Raw genomic sequence first — 19042 nt, 5'->3', positions numbered from 1 at the left:
ACTTGCTCTTCTTTCTGCTGGAGCATGGACCAAGTACAGATTGCTTCAGCTTGATAGGATTTTTTGGCCCTCATGTCGTATTTTTATTCTTTTCACTTATGGGCGATTTAACTGATTTGCTCAGAATTAAATGCTTGTTGAGCAGAGACATAAAAAGCATTGGGTCTCAACTTTGAAATTTTTGGCTCTGCCATTGCCTTTTCTTCATGCTGTACCACATAAGCCTTGCTAACTTTGGCAACAGTTTGTAACTATGCTGTATAGTAGCATGGCTGATGTGCTGCACGGCTAAAAAATAATTTAAAAAAAGACTGAATCATCCAGCACTAACGGGGAAAAAAGTGCATAAGCCCTGGCTCAGTCATAGCACTTTCTTAAATTAGTTTTAGCCGCACTTAAATAATCCACGCTGCTGTACAGCATGCTGCAAAAACCTTGCCGAAGCCAATAGCTTTCATAGTAGAGACTTTTTTACTTTAACAATGCTTGTTAATGCAGTCTTTGTGGCAGCAGAAGAGCTGACCAGCACCTCTGACTTCTGTATTCTGATTACCCCCACTATCAACAGGTAAAAAGCTAGCTGTTGCTGTAGCTTTCCTCCCCCCCCCCCTGCACCCCCCCCCCCTCCCCCCCCCCTCAGAAACCACCACCACTCAGTGCCACAGAACTGGGGCTGAAAGTGCTGCAGAGCTTTTTTTCAGACCTGCTAACTGACACTGTACCTGTGTGTCACACAATATCTGCTACTTTCACAAATGTCACCTGGTGAGGAGCCAATATCACGCGTGTGCACACAATTAGCTGGAACCCCCTGCAGAGAGCAAGTTCCCACCGAATTGTTTTGATGGTTCTGCAAAGCTGATGTCCATTATGAGGCGTGTAACCTCTCAAGGACATCGCCGGCAGCCTCAGCAGCTTTGTTGCTGGTGTTGGCAGGACAAAAAAATAGTGTGAGGGAGGCCGGTAGGGGGGCTGTGTACTTGGAAGCAGTTAATTAAAAAAATTTCAAGGCCCTGCCCCTCCTCACATGGTGAAAAGGTTTCAAATGTTGGCAGGTCTACATTTTTCTATGGGGTAATCAAATGAAAGCGGGCAGGCGCCAACATGGCCCTCTTCTGCTACACTGTGGGAGCTTGTAGATACTCATAAGAACTTGCAAGAGTAGACCGGGGTGGGAGGCAGGTGAGGTGCGCCAAAATTGTTTGGACACTGCAGTAGAGGGCTTGCGCAATGACCTGGCTGTTTTCGCCTCCATTTGCACTCATTTACTTGAAAAATCTCACCCACGACCTTCTTGGAAAGAGCTGGCCCATTTTCCGATTTAATGACCTTCTCTGCCCAACAATTGAAAGTATTCCGCCCACTTGTTTAGAAGCCTGTCGAGATTCATTTGACCTGCTGAAGAGCCCACATCCTGCACTTCTTGCAGTTTTTCCCCTTAATCCACATGATGACCCTTTGCAATCCACTACAGGCAATGCAACCTTTACATCGACTTCAGGGAGCAGTGAGGCTACCACCTCACACAATGGGCTAGAAAGCAAGTTACTCTTCTACAGCATTAATGTTCATTCTATACCTAGCCCCCAACCATACGTTTATAATTTTTGGAGGATCATGCTCAGGATGCCAGTTTTCCTACAGAAACATGGTGTCATGAGGCCTTCGTGCCTGATGTCATTGCGGCTTTGCCACAAAATTATTCTATGGTGAGGAGGGACAGGCTTAGCAAATCAGGAGGTGGGATTGCCATTGTGTTCAAAGATAATTTTGGCCTGTGAAGCTGTGTCATTTTCAAAAGAACTTGCATACATTCACAGCATCTGTTGCATTAATATACCGCCCACCGGGATACATTGCAGATTGGTTTATGTTGCTTCCTGATTTACTCGTCACCCACATCCTCTGATCTGCTAATTTTATATTGGGGAAGCTGAATATCCATCTGCAGGGTAATCTATGCAGTCCTGGCCAGACTCTGAGGACCTCAGGGCATTGAACTTGGTTCTTACCACTTCTCACTTGAGCACCAACGCTCAAAGCAGGTCACCTTTTCGACCCCTTCTTCTCCAACATAAAACATCTTAACACTGCCCCTGTTGCTACTGTGGTTGGATCACTATGCAGTACCTTTCTTTGTGTGTAACTGTCATGCTCAGCCCAGAGTGAGGTGTGACCCATAGTTTAAGACTAGGGCTTGGTCGAGACTAGACATCCTGGCTCTCAACAGCCAATTGAGGAGAATGATGCCTAGCTTTGAACAAGTGGCCAAGTTAGATCAGCCTAGGATTGACGACTGGCTGTGGGAGTCATTGGATCTGGTCCTGCTAACCAGCCTTAGTTGCCTAGTCAGGTCTTGCCCCATGGTTCAGAGGCAATACGGGTGGAGAAAACAAGATGCAAGGGCCTAGAGAGGTCCTGGAGACTCTTATGGCAGTAAGCATCAATGCAAAACAGCCCTGAGAAACTATCATGGTCTCTGTAGAGCTACCCTGGCCTCCTTTTACTCGGACCAAATTACCTCAGCCCAGAGCTGTCCAACAACTCTTTTTAGAGTAGTTGGGGTACTCTCAGACCCTAATAATGTTGCACCGGCGCTGTCCCAGCCTCCATGCGAGGAATAGACATTTTTGTTTTTTCTTTTTCAAACATTTGGGACATCCAACTCGCTGAAGGAGGATGGGAGGGACACGTCCCAGCCCAGCATCAGCTCACTGTCTCCTGTCTCGGGACCTAAACCTGTCACCACACAAGCTCACCAGAAACTCTTTCTGTCACTACTGTAATCTATAAGGTCTAGCTCCAATGCAGATTTTTTTTTTCTTTGGAGTAGGAGGGTGAACCCAACTCCAAAGGCCAAAAGGAGCGACTCCAACAATGCAGTTTGGGTTTTTATTTTTGGTACCATCACCACCTCTGTTTTGTCCACGTTTACTTTTAAATGATGGCAATTCATCCAATCCCACTTAAATATTGTCATTCTGGAAGAATTCTATAGATTCAGGAGTAGTCTCAAGGTTAAACAGTAGCTGCATCGAATCCGCATAATAGTATATTTTAACTTTTGGTTTTGTAGGGCGGATGTAAAGATGAAATAAAAGGGGGGATATGAAGAGCCATGAGGTACTCCGCAGTGGAGCAAAAAAGGGAAGGGCAAACTGATTGCTTTCAATCCGAGAGCACAGACTTTCTTTTTTCAAAGCACAACCCTGCAGTCCGGTGGCATTGACCAATTTGGAAAGGAAGACATAGTCCACTGTGGTCACTGTATTTATCATTATTTTTTTTTACATAGATTCTTTTTCGGTCTCCTCTCAAAAGGTATGAGGCATAACGCATTCCCGAAATGAAAGAAGTACTTGGCAAAATCAATCGGCATTTGTAGAGTGCAACACTGTCCTCCCTATGGGTATCTGGGCTCTGTGTCTCCGCCAGAGCCAGGTCTTGAGTCTTATTCTGATCTGCCAGCAAGGGAGCTGTATGGAGCTGGTGGGGGAAGGTCTTTCCAGGTCTTGGCAGTGATGCAGGAGATGGAGCGGCCACAGCTGTGGCTGTGATGGATGCAGGGGGTGTGCAAAGGCGAGTGAAGAGCGCAGGTGTCTAGAGGGTTGGTGCAAGTTCAGTTGATGTAGGCCTGTCCTAGGTCGTGGAGGGTATTGTAGGCGTGTGTGAGGATATTGAACTGGCATATTTTCTGGATGGGGAGGTCACTCAGGTGGATGGCAATGTGGATTTGTTTGGCAAGGTCCAGGATGAGTCTGGCTGCTGTGTTCTGTATGGTCTGCAGTCTTCTGTAGAGCTGGATGAAGATGTTGGCGTAGAGGGTGTTGCCGTAGTCAAGGTGGTTGATGACCAGGACCTGAGTGATGGTCATTCTGGTGTTGGTTGGGATTCATCTGCAGATTCTGCAGAGCATGTGAAGTGTGTGGAAGCTGGAGGAGGCAACTGCGTTGATTTGTCGTTTCATCGTCCGTTGGCTGTCTAGGATGATCTGTGGTTGCTTGCATAGTCAGTTTGTGGTGGTGTAGGTCCGGGTTCATGCCACCAGCTGTGGTCCCAGGTGGAGGTATTCTTCCCGAAGATCAGCACTTCAGTTTTGTCGGCGTTGAGTTGGAGGCAGTTGTCTCGTTCATTCGGCTGCGTTGGTCATCGCATTTCAGAAGCTGGTTTTGGTGTTGGCGGGGTCCTCGGGGAGCGAGAGATCAGGTGAGTGTCTGCGTGGGAGATTATGTTGAGTCCGTGGGATCTGACGTCGTCTGCTAGGGAGTGGGGGCGGAGTGTCATGTAGATGTTGAACAGGGTACGGCTGTGGCATGATCCTTGTGGTACACCACATATAAGCTCTTTGGGGGCGGAGGTGAAGGGAGGCAGTTGGATTCTCTGTGTGCGTCCTGTAACGAAGGATGTGACCCACTTGAGGGTGTCGTGCTGTATGCCTATGTTGTAAAGTCTGTTGATGAGGGTGTTTTGGGAGACTGTGTTGAACGCAGCGGAGAGGTTGAGAAGGATTAGGGCCACAGTTTCTCCATGATCAAGGAGTGTTCTTATGTAGTGTGTGGCGGCAATCAGTACGGTCTCAGTGCTGTGGCTGGCACGGAATCCTGATTGAGGCATCAGGAGGAGGGGAGCAGGGAGATAGGATGATTTTTGTTATCACTGGGGTCAGCAGATGCTTTCTTTAGGAGGGGTGCGTGTTTGTCTGTCCTGGAAGGTTGCTGTGGAGTTGGAGGGGTTGAGATTCTAGTGAGTTGCGTGCTTATTCGGTTTGTTGTAGGTTTTAGAGGTGGGGGGGAGGGGTCGGTTGGCGTCTTATAGTGGATGGAAGACATGATGGCTTAGTTGGTCAAGGTGGCGAGCGGAGACCTGGTGGCAATAGTTTCGCTGGTTGGTAGAGGTCGTTGGGTTGAGGGTGGCGGGTTGGAGGTTGAAATTGTTGTTGGTGATCTTGCTGTGGAAGTAGTCTGAGAGGTTGTCGCCGAGTTCTTCGGAGGGGTGGATGGTGTTCTCTATGGCTGTTGGGTTGGAGAATTCTTTGACCATTTTGGAGAGTTCCTTTGTGTGATTGGCCACTGACTTGATGCGGCTGGTGGTGATGGCTGCTTTCTTGATGTTCTAGTGATATTTGCTGAGGGCTGTTTTGTGAACTGGTCCGTCGGCGGGTTTCTTGGTAAATACGCCATTGTTTCACCAAGTGGAGGCTATTGCACTTGGTAGTCTTGAGTTCCGGGGTGTACCAGTTGGTATGTTTATAGGTTTTGTATCTTTCAGTGGGGCAATTCTGACGGTGCTGTCGGTGATTCTGGTGGCGACGTTCTGGACGGTCTGGTTGAGGTCTGTTGAGGCAGCTACTGAGAAACTGCTTTGTGACAACATGGAGTGTATTTTTGATTTAGCTTTACAGTTGTCCAATACTGATCTTGTTTGTGCAATGCAGGATTTTTTTGTATTCTAAAAGCAAAGTTTTAAAATTGTTTACAGCTCGCGTCTCACAAGTACATATTTGTTTGTAATGTCATTCGTGTCGTGAGCATGAAAATATCCAAACATCAAACTAGAAGCTAGTTTACCTATGCATATAAAGATGAAATTGAAGGGAGATGGTTTGGAGGGCATTTTGATTGTACAAACAAGCCTGTTCCAGAGAGACGAAAAGACATTTGCGCATTGGTTTTAAAGCAATAGTACAGAAGAGTGGTAAGTGCAAGGCCTCCGTTTTGTTTTCAGCTGAGCTGTACGGCGACGACTATGCAGCCCTATAGAATGGTCTGCAATGTTGGTCTTTCTGCACTGGTGGCGGTGCTGTGTAGTCTGCACCTCTGCTCCCTATGTGATAAATCGATAAACTGATCTTCTACAAATATCTTGCGGCAATTCTATCCATTCAGTTATTTACTTTAATAATTGCACCTCATGCACACCATCGACGCAGGTGCTGCAGCCCTTTCCTAATCATCCTCCTTGCATTCCTTATCCTAGGGAGCCCCTCATTTCCCCCAAATCCCTCCTCTTTCCTTTCGTATTGTAATATTCATATAACGCTTACTACCCCATGTAGGGCGCTGAAGCACTTGCCTACATGGGTAGCTTGCTACATCGTGTAGGGTGTTTGGTTGGAAGTGTATTGTCTTAGTTTTCATCCTATATGGGAAGCGTTTTCAGGTCCATTAAGGATCCCAAGGGTGCAGTTATCCTGTTACAGAACGCAGCATATAGAGTGGATGAAGAGGTGTGAGTGATGGGTGTACAGTTTATTGTTTTCAGTAAGCTGGGAGCTCGTCAGGTCCCTCTTTTGGTATTTCCTATGCTCATGGCCCACTTAGCTCGTTACTGCACTGGGTTCTCCATTCTGAGCTTGCTTGTTAAAAGTTTGTCCTGAGCAGGCATAGGTTAAAGAACTGGTGGGGAAGATCGGCTGGGATTGATTTTAATATCCTCCCAAATTTGACTGTCACCGAGATGCCAAGAAATAGCTGTAATATGTAGTTAGCTGGGGTCTGCAGTGGTGGACTCGGAGTCTCCCTTTTGCCAGTGAATGATATATTTAGTTATTCCACGCCTGATCAGATGTTGGTGAGTGGTTTATTGCTGTGGACTGGTACAGCACTGGGTAATTTATGGATATGACCCTTAGACGTTTTGTCTTGTGTGAATGGAAGTGTGAAGCAGTAAAAGGAAATTATTAGGCAGCCTGTATGAACTACAATCTACTGACTTAGTGTCATGGTATTAGTTTTTATGTGGGTTATATATATTGTATCATCATTTCCTTTTCAGGAATAGTAAGTGCTATATAATGCATTGTTATACTTTACACCGGGTAGTGCGCTGTTCCAGGGTTAGTGTTTTTGTAGTTACTGATTTGGTTATAGGTATTAGTCTTGTGCTCCACAGGGGCTTTTCCATGTCTTTAATTCCGTTTCTATGTGCACGATGACATTAGGAGGAATTGGGTATGATCTTCAAGGGAGGGGAGAAAATGGGGGCATTTCATGCATTGGCTGACCGTATTAATAGGTGAGCTAACAGAGATCATATATTGTTGGGTTTCAAGAAGTATAAAAAGCAAAGGTTGTGATCCTTGAAGTATGATGTGGGCAACTTGTGAAGGGACAATCGTGATTAAGGCAAATCTGCATGTGACTTGTAGTCTGTACTCTGGGAGTGTTTCAACAACAGATTCAATCATACATTAGTACATGCATTAGGTATCGCCTATGGGATTATTTATATGTCAAGGGGTGTGGGACAGTGTATGGGTGCAGAGAGAATAATGTGAGTGCTCTCTGTGCAGGGTGAGTGGTGCATGAATGAATGAAGGTAGAGTATAGGTTGAGTGGTATATCAATAGTGCAAGTGCAGGATCGGTCTGAGTTCAGGGTGAGAGGTGTGGAGGGTGATAGGAATGAGAGTGCTGGTTAGAGGTAAGTCTATGGTGTGAGCTGACAGTTGATGGTGAGGCGGCTGCTTGTCAGGAGTCGTTACTGGTAGCTTTAATAAACTACCTTCATTTCACCTTAACTGAGTGACCTCTTAAAATTGGCGGAGGATGGGATCGATGACCTGGTGACAACCAGTTGTGGATGATTCGCTTTGGCTCTAGCTCCAAAAGGACTGTGATCCCCGATTTCACCTTGTGACGTTAATTTGCTGATTATCACTTGGCAGTGGTTGCTGGTGAATCAGGCAGCAGTCTCATGGACAGTGCAGAAAGTATTTTAATCGTAAGTGACAAATTTTGAGCAGATTAACTAGTTGCAAGCCAACTCTCCTAGGGGAGAGGAGTTGGCCTAACTGTTAGGGCGCTCGACCTCGGACCTGTGGGAACTGGGTTCGAGTCTCGTTAATGAAGCTTAAACACCCTGTGATTCTGGGCAAATCACTTAATCTCCCCGTGCCTAACAAAAAAATGAATGTGTGTCCTCATGTAACGTAACTGGTGGTATGTAAAGCGCACTGATACCTGATTGGATTCGGGTCAAGTTCGCGCTATATAAAACTCTGCAAAAAAAAAAAAAACAACTTTGTGCTCGCTGAGGACTGTTTGAAGTAACGCGTGTGAAGAGTCGTTGCCTAACACGCAGAAGCAAAGCTACCGGGTGTGAGGGTTTGTGGATGCATCTCTCGCAAGTGCATGTTAGTGGTTAAGAAACCTAGGCCCGCTCACGTGCGTTGTTAATGTGTGCTAAGGGCGAGGAGCACACCTACCAGCGATCCGGGGGCAAGATTGAGCCTCCGCTGGTGTCAATGTATTTCGATTGCGCTGTGCAGAAGAAACCTATAAAGGAAGTAGTCATTTGAAAGAAAAATGTGTCAACAATCAGAAATGTAAGTCCAGGTTTTTCATGCAGGATTTTTATTAATATTTCTGAGATGGCATGCAAAACTGTAGAGGGAAACATTAGCCTGTTGCAATTCCACTGTACACACCACCATCACCCACAGGGTGAGTCCAGTTGAATATAGTTTCCATTTCCCGTTAAAATGGATGGCGGGAAACTGCAAACAGAAATGCTGTTTTTTTAAGGTGTGTTGTCCAGATGCTCTTCCCTTTTCCTCTGGTGGTTGAGGGGGAGCGGGGTGACAGAGGACAGTCCGTTTTAGTGACTTTGCTTAAAGTAATGATTCTCAGGGCAGGTAAAACTGACTTTGTCTCCGTTCTGGGGCACCCACAACATAGGACCATGAGGTGTGAGTTCCTTCATCTTGCTGTCATTTAGCCCTAGTAGGCTGACCCCTCACATTTTCCATCAAGGAAACATGCAGTGCCCAGGAAGGACAGGTAATCTGCAACCCCTCCCTAAGGAGGCACTCTTTGATTTTCAAAGGGGAGCTCTGTCTCTACCTCCCACACCAGTGTCTGATCTCCGCCTTTAAGTAGTCTTCTCCACCTCTTCTGTTGCTCCAGAAGCCACCCTTAAACTATCTTCCTCTTCTATTCCAGCATTGGGAAGTCTTCCAAGAAGTGACAGAGGTCTTCATTCTGGTGCCGGCACTACTGGGTTTGAAGGGGAACCTTGAGATGACACTTGCGTCCAGACTCTCCACTGCTGTGAGTATTCCTTGGGATGAAGTGTAAGGGGACAGGTCTTGGCTTCTACAGTTGTGAGTAAGTTGGTGGTTTGGAAGCACTAGATCACTCAGTATAGTGTCACTCTCCCTCGTATCCTTCGACCTGGCATAAGTACCCCTGTGGGAAAGAGAACCACATGTTGGACCATTTTGCGGTGCACTCCCCAGGTGGGAGTTGGGACTAGTGTTTGCTATTCTTTGAAGGAAAATTCTGAGGGTGTCCAATTCCTTGGAGGATAGCCCCAAAAATGTTTCACAAATAATTGAAATAAATCACTGTATTTTTAATTAATCTGCATTTGCCTAGCATAGCTCTGTCACCCTGAGGGGCATACGGGTGCTGAGGGTGCCATGTCTGTCGAAAAACCAGGTCTCAAGGTTCTTTCTGAAGTCCACCATGGAGGGTGAAGAGGCCGGTGGAGGTGAAGGGGCAGGTCGTTCCAGGCCATAGTGGCGATTTAGGAGAAGGAACTGCCCCTGCAACTGATTGGGGGGTTGGGGGGTGCTGCAAGAGAAGGAGCATAGGTGTCTTGCAGGAAATCTATGTTGAGTTGATGGTTGATGTAGTATGGTCCTTGAATGTGGACAGCTTTGTAGGAGTGCGTGCAGATCTTGAACTGGCATCTCTTCTGGATGGAAGCAAGTGGAGGTTTATGAGGTGGGGGGGTGTTGTGAGTCTGGGGAGTTCCATGTTGGATCTGACTGCAGTGTTCTATATGGCCTGGAGTCTTCTGAGTAGCTGGGAGGCGATTCCAGTGTAGAGGCTTGCCGTAGTCTAGGCAGCTGATCAGTGCCTGCGTGACTTCTTTCTGGTGTTGATTGTGATCCATCTGAAGATTCCGTGGAGCATGCAAATGGTGTAGGAGGAGGCAACTACATTGACTTGTTTCATGGTCCATTGGCTGTTGAGGATCATGCCAAGGTTGCATGGTCTTATGGTATGGGTGTTGGTCCGCGTTCTGCTGGACACCAGCTGTGGTCCCATATGGAAGTGTACTTCCCGAAGATCAGTTCTTCCATTTTGTCGGAATGGAGTTTGAGGCAGCTGTCTCTCATCCATTTGACTACGTTGGTCATGGCGTTGCAGAAGTTGATTGTGGCTTTGTAGGGGTCCTCAATGAGTGAGAGGATTAGTTGAGTGTTGTCTGTGTAGGAGAATATGTTGGGAACATGGGATCTGACAGGGATGGGGGTTATTTAGATGTTTAGCAGGGTGAGGCTGAGGGATGATTATTTGGGTACACCGCATATGATGTCCCTCGGTGCAGAGGTGAAGGGAGGGAGTTGAATTCTCTGTGTGCCTCCTGTAAAAGAGGCGATCCACTCGAGGGCATTTTGCAGAATGCCGATGTTGTGGAGTCTGTTGATGAGGCTGTTGTGGGAGACTTGGTCGAGGAGGATTCGGGCCACAGTGCCTCCACAGTCTAGGAGAGTTCTGATGCCGTCTGTGATGGCAATTAACGTGGTTTCAGTGCGGTGGTTGGCACGGAATCCTGATTGTGAGTCGTTGATTAGGTGGGTTTGTCCCAGATGTTTGGTGAGTTGTTGGTTGAACGCTTTCTCAAGTGCTTTGGGTGGGTAGAGGAGCAGGGAGATCTGTCAGTAATTTTGAAATCCCTGGGGTCAGCCTAGGGTTTCTTTAGGCGGGGTCCGACCTTTGCATGTTTCCATCATCCGGAAGGTTGTAATGGAGATGGAGATGTTGAGGATGCTGGTGAGTTTCAAGCTGATTGCGTTGGTTCCTGAGGTTGAAGAGATATGGGGGCAGGGGTTGGTAAGTGCCCAGGAGTGAGTGGACGACACTGTGGTGGTCAGAGTGGTGAGTGGAGACCATGTGGTGATAGTTCAGCTGGTGTTCTTTGGTTGGTTGAGGATGTCAAGGCTGAGAGCAGTGGGTTGGGGGTCGAAGTTGTCGTAGATGGCTGCAATCTTGCTGTGGCAGTAGTCCAAGAGGGTGTCGCAGAGGTCTTCGGAAGGGTGGATGGTGTTCTGTGGCTGTCTGGTTGGGGACTTCCTTAACTATTTTGTGGAGTTCCTTTGTGTGGTTGGCTGTGTTTTAGATGCAGGCAGTGATGGCTGCTCTCTTGGCTTCCTTGATGCGCAGGTGATTGAGGACTAATTCGTCATTTAATCTTGAACACAGACATAATGGATAACAAACGCTACACATTTAACCATACATCAAGAAAGTGTCCTAATTAAAAAGTGCTGAGCACTGTGCATGACACAACAAGAAATCGCTGAAGCAGGGTGGGAGGGAAGAGAGCTCACCTTTGTCCCTCACTTTGCATTGATTGTATAAGCTCTAAGACCACTAGCTATTTGTCCATTTATTTATTTTATTGGTTTTAACAGCAGCTCTAATGTAGACGTGAGATACCTTATCTGTCTCACTGGTGCAGGGACACCCTTAGTCTACGGGTTCACAAAATGAGGCTCAACACTGGAGTGGAACAAAACACAAGTTTATTATATCTCATGAGATTGGCTCCGTCATGCAGACACTACAAGTGCCTGAGAGGTAACAAACTAGAACCGTTTCAAACCTGCCTTTTATACATTTTGAGTACCATAGGAATTCACCAAAAACCCCTGTCATGGTTACATCACACTGTACATAACCCTCTTATGGCATTTTTACACAACCCCTTACACAATGCTTACATGCTGAACTGTGGAATCCTGATAAACCCCTACCCACGTCATTTTTGTAGATAGGCAAGGGAGGTTGCAGGCGTTGGTGGGCAAACAGATAAAGCATCTGTTCACTTAGGCCCTTCAGCAGGGCAGGGCTGCTTACTGTGACACGCGAGCATTATCAGTATAACCAGTTTTCCAGTGAACATGTAACTTCTGACTTTCATAAAGTCCCCGCAGAAACACAAAATTGGGGGCTGGGAGACAAAATGGAAGAGGAGTAGAGGCTAACGTAACAGAACTCAAAACATCAATGAAGAGGGAAAGAGAAGCTGTGATCCATTCGACTTCCAATGGTTAGTACAAAAATAAAAAAGGGGGGGGGGGGGAGGATGGACCACTTGTCCTGTGTCACCAGGGTCTTAGTTAACGTGGGCGACCATCGTTGTAAAAAACCCTCATATACGTACACGGGCGGTATATGTTGATTCTCCACCTCAGTGTAGCGTAACAGCATGATCATCGGGTCTTTTCCTTTGTCAGTATGCTGACCTCTGCATGGAGGAAGACCAACTGGGTTGACAGTAGTGGCCAGGAATAAAAAGAGTGCATGCTCGTGCTCAGATATGTGTAAGTAAAATTCCCTACACCAAATCTCGTGTATTTTTATTCCTGAGATCTGTGATGTGGGAAGCTAAAAACAGTATCGTGCGTGTATAGACCCAGTTACTGGTCTATCGCACTGGTGGTGGTGGTAAACATGTTTCGGCCTCGTGGGACCTCTAGAGGCTTTCGTCAGGACCGATAGATTAAGAGCACATTTATGGATCTCAATGTGAGAGGGGTGTATGTACTCACCACCCTTGTTGTCTTAGGTCAGATCTGTAGTATCTGTACCTGAAAGGAAAAGGTATATAACATGTAGATAATGTCACTAACTAGTAACATGATTAAGTAATTGTATGCTGTGACGGTCATGTGTTTTCGCTGTCCCTGTGTATCCATATTGGGATAGGGTGCAAAAAGGCGTATTGTTAACGCATTAGCTGACGCAGGACTAGAAGGGAGTACAAAGGGAATAAATCTGCAAATTCTCCACATACATGTCATGCAGACATGCTGATAATGTGCCAATGTGTAACGCACAGTAACATCATGGTTACGTTAGTCTTGAGAAATAGTGCTAGTTAGCTGTAGGCAGGGTAGCTATGTGATACTGTGCAATGTTGTAGAAGTCTAACGTTATTTCAAAAGGTGGTAGACATAGTGTATATAATTAGCCCCAAAAGGGACGTGCGCTTTATTGGTGTTATATCGGGTGTGGTGGCTGTTGTTACACCATAGGTAGCGTGTTGCTCCCGCACTTGAGGTCAAAAGTTAATCGAAGAGGCCTCAAGTGTGGTTGTTCTACAGGGCGGCTGTGTAGTTATCCTTAACAGAGGTGCTTAAAAAATCTCGTATCGGCTAAGGTACGCGGTTGCGGTATCATTGAGAGGCCGTAATGGCGATTCAAACGGTGTTTATCGTCGCGTCAGTATGGTATTACTACAATGCAGGCAGATCTTTAAAAGTAGTGTATGCTGGTGTTTGGTTAGCATCGCAGGCTATTCATTGTCAAGTGCAGTAACCGAACAGACAAGTATTTAAAAAGAAGAACATGTGCCCCAATGACATATGGTACAGAAAAGCTATACACGTTCTTTACCTCCGATCTCGGTGGATATTGCTCCCTCTGGACACCAGCGATCCGGGAATCCCTATTGCTGTTTAGGAGCGGGTTAGTGACCGTCTACTCACGGTTTGTAGAATCGTTGAGTGTACCTCTGCGAGGCTTACCGGTTACTCCGTAGGCACATCTTGTTCTGGCTCTGGATGTGGTTTCCCCGGATGACGCTGGCCCGTTCTGGGTCACTTTTGCATCATCAGGTGGTGGTTGGCAGGATTGGTTGGCATACAGGCCCGTGTTGTGGAGAACAAAAGAGACTATAATTAAACTTGGCAGAAGAAAGTTGCATGGATTTCTGCGTGTTTGATCACTTTTGTGTATTTCATGGGGGAAATGGTGGCACTTCAGTTGATAGCCTTCAATAGTTACTCTTAATAATTAGACTTAATAATTCAAATAATTATTGCGCTCTTTTGGAAATTGGTCAAATTAGGGTAGTGGAAGGCAATCTGAAGCTATGTTGCATATGTCATTTTATTAATTGGGGGGCACTTGTTACAGAGTGTGTAAGGGATCTTTTGGGAGAGACTGTGCGGGTATCTTAGTGTGGGTTTTTAACAGCCTGCTTCTGGACAAAGATATTTGGCCCGGGTTGGCATTATGTACCTAGGCTAGCGAGTGTTGGGGGATATTGTCATTCAGCCCTTCCTTGTCAGTTTTTAGGCGATGGACCCAACGTTGCTCCTTCTCGTACAAAATTCATTCAACGTTGTAGTTCTTGACCAGTAGGGTCTCTAATGCCACCCAATTAATGTCTTCTGGAAGATGGTTTTTCTCTATGAAATGCCTGCTCATCTTCGTGGTTGCCTTCCTGCATCGGATGTTGCTCCTGTGTTCAATGATACTTTGCTTGATCTTGCAGCAAGTCATTCCTATATATTTTAGGCCGCAGGGGCAGACAATCATATACACTACATGTGTAGTGTTGCAGTTCGTGTGGTTACGTAACTCCCATTTCAGGTTTGGGAGGAGTTGTATATTTTGTCACTTTCGTCAATTTGCACACGGAGCAGGAGCCACAGGGATAATGTCCTGTTATGGGATTTAAGTTCCATGCTGACATAGTATCTCTTTTTGTCGTGATACCTGGTCTTGTGTGTACTAGGATGTCTTTTATGTTCCTAGTCCTTTTGTTAGCAAATATAGGTCTTGGCCATTTTAAAGTATTTGAGGTGAGGATCCTCCAGTTCTTGTTAATGATCTTTTTCACTGTATTTGATGATGTTGTACGTGGTGACGCAAGTCAGATCTTCAGGTTCTTCGCGTTGCGTGGTTTGTAACAGGTTTTCTATAGGCTGATTGTGAGCTCTTTTCTGGCATTTCATTATTGTCCCGCTTGGGTAATCTTTTTTTTTTTTTTTTTTTTTTTTACAAACATTTTATTGTGTTTATTATACATCACAAGCAGAAACAGTTCACAGGTATTGACCATTACACTGAGTAGTAGATATAATATATTGACAGTTATCACTGTACATAATAAATGTAGATGAATACATTTGTACCCATCTCTTTGCCATATAAGTTCTAGGTTCCCATGCCCCACGTGGTGAACTGCTCATGTGTTTACTTTCCGTTTATTAATCACTTAAGTCCGGCTCCGAGTCTTCGGGTGGAGGGGCACATATATTACCCCGATAAGTGTTCCACTTTCCCCATACCCGTGTCCACTTTCGGGGGCATCCCCTATTTATAAAAACTGCCTTTTCCGCAACCATGGCGCTATCAAGGTCGCGACACCAATGTCGATGGGAGGGCATCGTTGTGGCTCCCCAGTGTTGTGCGATATTTCTTTTAGCTATTATGATACTGAGGGTTGCCCAATCCTGTGCTGCATGGTTGAGATCAGTGGGTTCCCACACATTAAGCAAGCATCTCCGAGGTTTTGGGGGGGACCTCGAACCCGCATACCTGGGTAATCGTAGCCATGACCTGCCTCCAATATTGTGTAGTGAGGACTATCCCATATTGTGTGATAAAAGGTACCCGTGAGCCCACACCCTTGCAAGCAAAGTGGCGTGTCTGCCCTCCTTATTTTGTGTAGAGTAGTTCTCGTGAAGTATGTTCTGTGTAGTATCTTGATCTGCACAAGTTTTAACCTGGAGGGGGTCGCCACCTCTCGTGGTGATGCCAGCGCCTCCTGCCACTCCTGCTCGTCCATCTCCCCCACCTCCGCCTGCCATCACTCCTTTAAGGTTTGAGTGGGATCCTTCTGGTTGTTGAGCAACTTTCGATACGTCAGTGAGATTGCCTTATTAGTTAGTGAGTCCGTTAATAAATGGTCCTCGAGGGGAGAGTACTCTGGCAGTTCGGATCCCGGAGGTATGGCCTTTATCAGGGCGTGTTTGATTTGAATATATCGGTATTGTTCCCTCCCTGCCATCTTGTACGTTGCCTGTAATTGTGTAAAAGGAATCGCCTCTCCCTTTTTCCATAAGTTGCCCACCTTGGAAATGCCTATCAGGACCCATTTTGTAAAGCCCTTGCTATTGCGTAGCTTGCCGAGCCTGGGGGAGCCCCACAGTGGTGTGTGCTGAGTTATCACCCCCTCCCATCCCAGCGCACGTTGCGCCGCAAACCAGACCTGCACCATGTGGGCCGTGGGTCCTATTAATGTCTTCTGTTGTTTTCGTATAGAGCACCCAGTAGACCACGTCTGCATACCCCGCCGGTTCGTCCTGTGGGGTATGCAGCCACTGATTGATTACAGTTAGCTGAGATGCCCAGTAGTATAGTCGTACGTTGGGTAAGGCGATGCCGCCATCGTACCAGCTCCGGGTTAGTTTGCACATGGCTATTCGGTGCGGCTTTCCTTCCCATAGGAGGTAACCCTCTTCCGCCTCAGTGGCCTTAAAGTATGTTTGGGGAACAGGCATTCGTGTATTCTGTAGCGCGTATAGGAACCTAGGGAGAGCCATCATTTTAACCAACGCCGCTCTTCCCAGCAGTGTTAGAGGGAGGGAGTGCCAACTTTTAACATAATTTTTCAGTCTTCTCAGAGGCGGGAGCAGGTTACGCTCCATGAATTGTGCCTGGTGGGGCGTGATGTTTATACCGAGATACTTGAAACCGTCTTGTGCTATCTGTATCACAGCTCCCTGGGGGGGGGGGCTTTTGAGAATGTATAACACCGACATGGCCCAGTTAATTGAGTAGCCTGATACCCTCCCATAGGATGCACAGATGTCTAATAGGAAGTTAATAGAACGGCTCGGTTGTGTCAAATATAATATGCCGTCCGCATACAAGGAAATGCGGTCCTCCCAGCCTTCCGCCCATTTCATGTCGTGAATCACTGGGTCCCTCCGTATCCACGCCGCCAGTGGCTCTAACACCAGGAGTGGGGAGAGGGGACAGCCCTGTCTCGTTTCGCGTCCCAGCTGAAAGTCCTCTGACAATCTTCCATTTACAGCTATCTGTGCCAGCGGCTGATTATATAGCAATTGTATCCAGGCACAGAATTTCGGCACAAAACCGAAATGCTGCAGCACTGCAAAAAGGAAGGCCACTCCACCCGGTCAAAGGCCATAGTTGCATCAAGTGAGAGAATACCCGCTTCTTCTTGGACACTGGGCCCTCACGCCAATACACCATGCAGCCGTCGCAGATTCATAGCCGTATTTCTGCCCGGCATAAAGCCGGACTGATCTGGGTGTATGAGTGTGGCGAGATGGGGCTGTAGCCTGGCCGCTAACGCCTTGGCTAGTATTTTCGCTTCTGCGTTGAGGAGCGATAGAGGTCGGTAGGAGTTACATTCCTGAGGGGGTTTGCCGGGCTCAAGTATTGCTATAAGTGTTGCCACTCTCTGATCCCGAGGTAGTATCCCCTCCTTCAAGCTAGCTAGGAAAAATTTTAGCAAGTGTGGCACCAGTATTTCCGCCTCTTTTGAATAGTTCTACTGGGACTTCGTTACTTCCCAGTGCCTTCCCTGGTTGGAGTCCCTTGATGGCTGCAGCGATTTTTCTCTCTCGTGAGGTCCGCTTCCAGTATTTGTGTTTCTTGCGTTGCCAATCGAGGGAGACGTATGTCTCTCAGGAAGTCTAAATTTTCTTCCACGGAAACCGTGGCAGCAGGAGTGTAGACTGATTCATAATGGCGTGCGAAAGCCTTAGCAATATCGTCCGGGTCAGTAATTGTCTCCCCGTTAGATAATTTGAGTTATGCTACCCATCGGGCGGCCCTCTCCCTCTTGTCTAACCACGCCAGCAGTTTGCCGGCTTTATCCCCTACTTCGTAAATCGTGTGCTGCGTTTTCGTGATTCGCCCCCTGGCTGCCTCCCATACGTGGTCCCTGTAAGTTTGTTTAGCAAGACTGTGTGTTGGTTTCATTAGGGTCTGTAGCGTGTATATTCTCCGCATGGTCAACCACCCGCTCCAGATCCACCACCTGCTGTGCTATGTCGCGTTTGTGGGCTGAAATCAGAGATGGCTTGCCCGCGCAGGACTGTCTTGTAGGCTTCCCAAAGAACAATGGGGGAAGCCACTGATTGTGTGTTTTCCTGAAAATATTGCGTTGCGGTTTTATGCAGGGCCTTCCCAATGTTGGGGACTTTGAGGTATCCAGGCTGTTTAGGGAAAATACGTCTGCGACCCGTGAGGTGCGATGCGTACGTTAATAATATTGGAGAGTGATCTGAAATGCCTCTAGGGAGGTGTTTGATGTCTTGTATTTTATCTAACCCCGTTTGCGCTGTGTGAAAGAGGTCTGTTCGGGAAAGACTATTGTGCACACCGGAGTGATGCGTGTACTGATGTTCTGTTGGGTTTCTCGTGCGCCATATATCTACCAAACCCATTGCCTCAGTGAAGTCCTGCAAGGGCGATGAGTTCGAGCCTCTTTCCCGGGGTGGGTGTCTATCCCTTGTGTCACTCATCGTGGCGTTGAAATCGCCCCCATTATAAGTTCACCGGGGGGCAAATCGAGCAGGAACCTACCCAGGGCAGGGAATGCAAGTGTATGTAGTGCTGGAGGGATGTACATCGAGACAAAGTTATATATCCTCCCCTCACATAACCAGTCTGGCCAAACCCCTCGCCTTCATCTGGATGCGCACCTCATGGTGGCTCAAGCTGTGCCTGTGCCCCCTGGATCGGGCCAGACCTGACCATGCAATGTCACCTTACTTCACATCCCGGCCTCAGTCTGTAGAGTGTTTTCTTCCTCGTGTTCGTGTATGCGATCCCTGGATTCGTCGCCCTCTTTGAGTTGATGTTGGCGTCTCTCCGACCATCTGGATCCTTCCACCCGTCTCCATCCCTCTAGCCATTCGTGGGCCTCCTCAGGCGTTTAAAAAAAAAAACAAGCTTTTCCATCCGCTACTACTCGCAACTTCGCCGGAAACAACATTGAATAGCATAGCTCTCTGTGTCTGAGTTCTTTTTTTTACATCAAGGAAGATTCTGCGACGCTTTGTGACTGCCGCCGTGTAATCCGGAAAGAAAGAGACCACCGAGTTTTGAACACGTAGCGGAGGGGCCACCCTTGCTGTTTGTAGTATGGCATCCCTATCTCGGAAGTTGACGATGCGGGCCAGGACGGGTCTAGGGGAGCCCCGGGCTTCGGCCTGCCCCCGGCACCCTGTGCGCTCTTTCCACGGAGAAAAAGGTTGA

General features: G+C 47.2%; 1 protein-coding gene across 3 annotated transcripts in view; it reads left to right on the top strand.

The window, feature by feature from the left end:
• The window catches only part of LOC146870023 (solute carrier family 41 member 1-like), a 182341-nt gene that overhangs the window by 102733 nt on the left and 60566 nt on the right, over window positions 1-19042 (top strand). For all 3 annotated transcript variants that reach the window (XM_085624652.1, XM_085624571.1, XM_085624731.1), the window contains one exon: window positions 8942-9049. In XM_085624652.1, coding sequence (XP_085480778.1) covers window positions 8942-9049 — 108 coding nt within the window. The remainder of the gene's footprint in view (window positions 1-8941; window positions 9050-19042) is intronic.

This window comes from Triturus cristatus, chromosome 1_1 (genome assembly GCF_964204655.1).
Source record: "Triturus cristatus chromosome 1_1, aTriCri1.1, whole genome shotgun sequence".
Classification (NCBI taxonomy): domain Eukaryota; kingdom Metazoa; phylum Chordata; class Amphibia; order Caudata; family Salamandridae; genus Triturus; species Triturus cristatus.
Note: the sequence above shows the minus strand (reverse complement) of the source record. Positions and strands in the feature narration are given on the sequence as shown.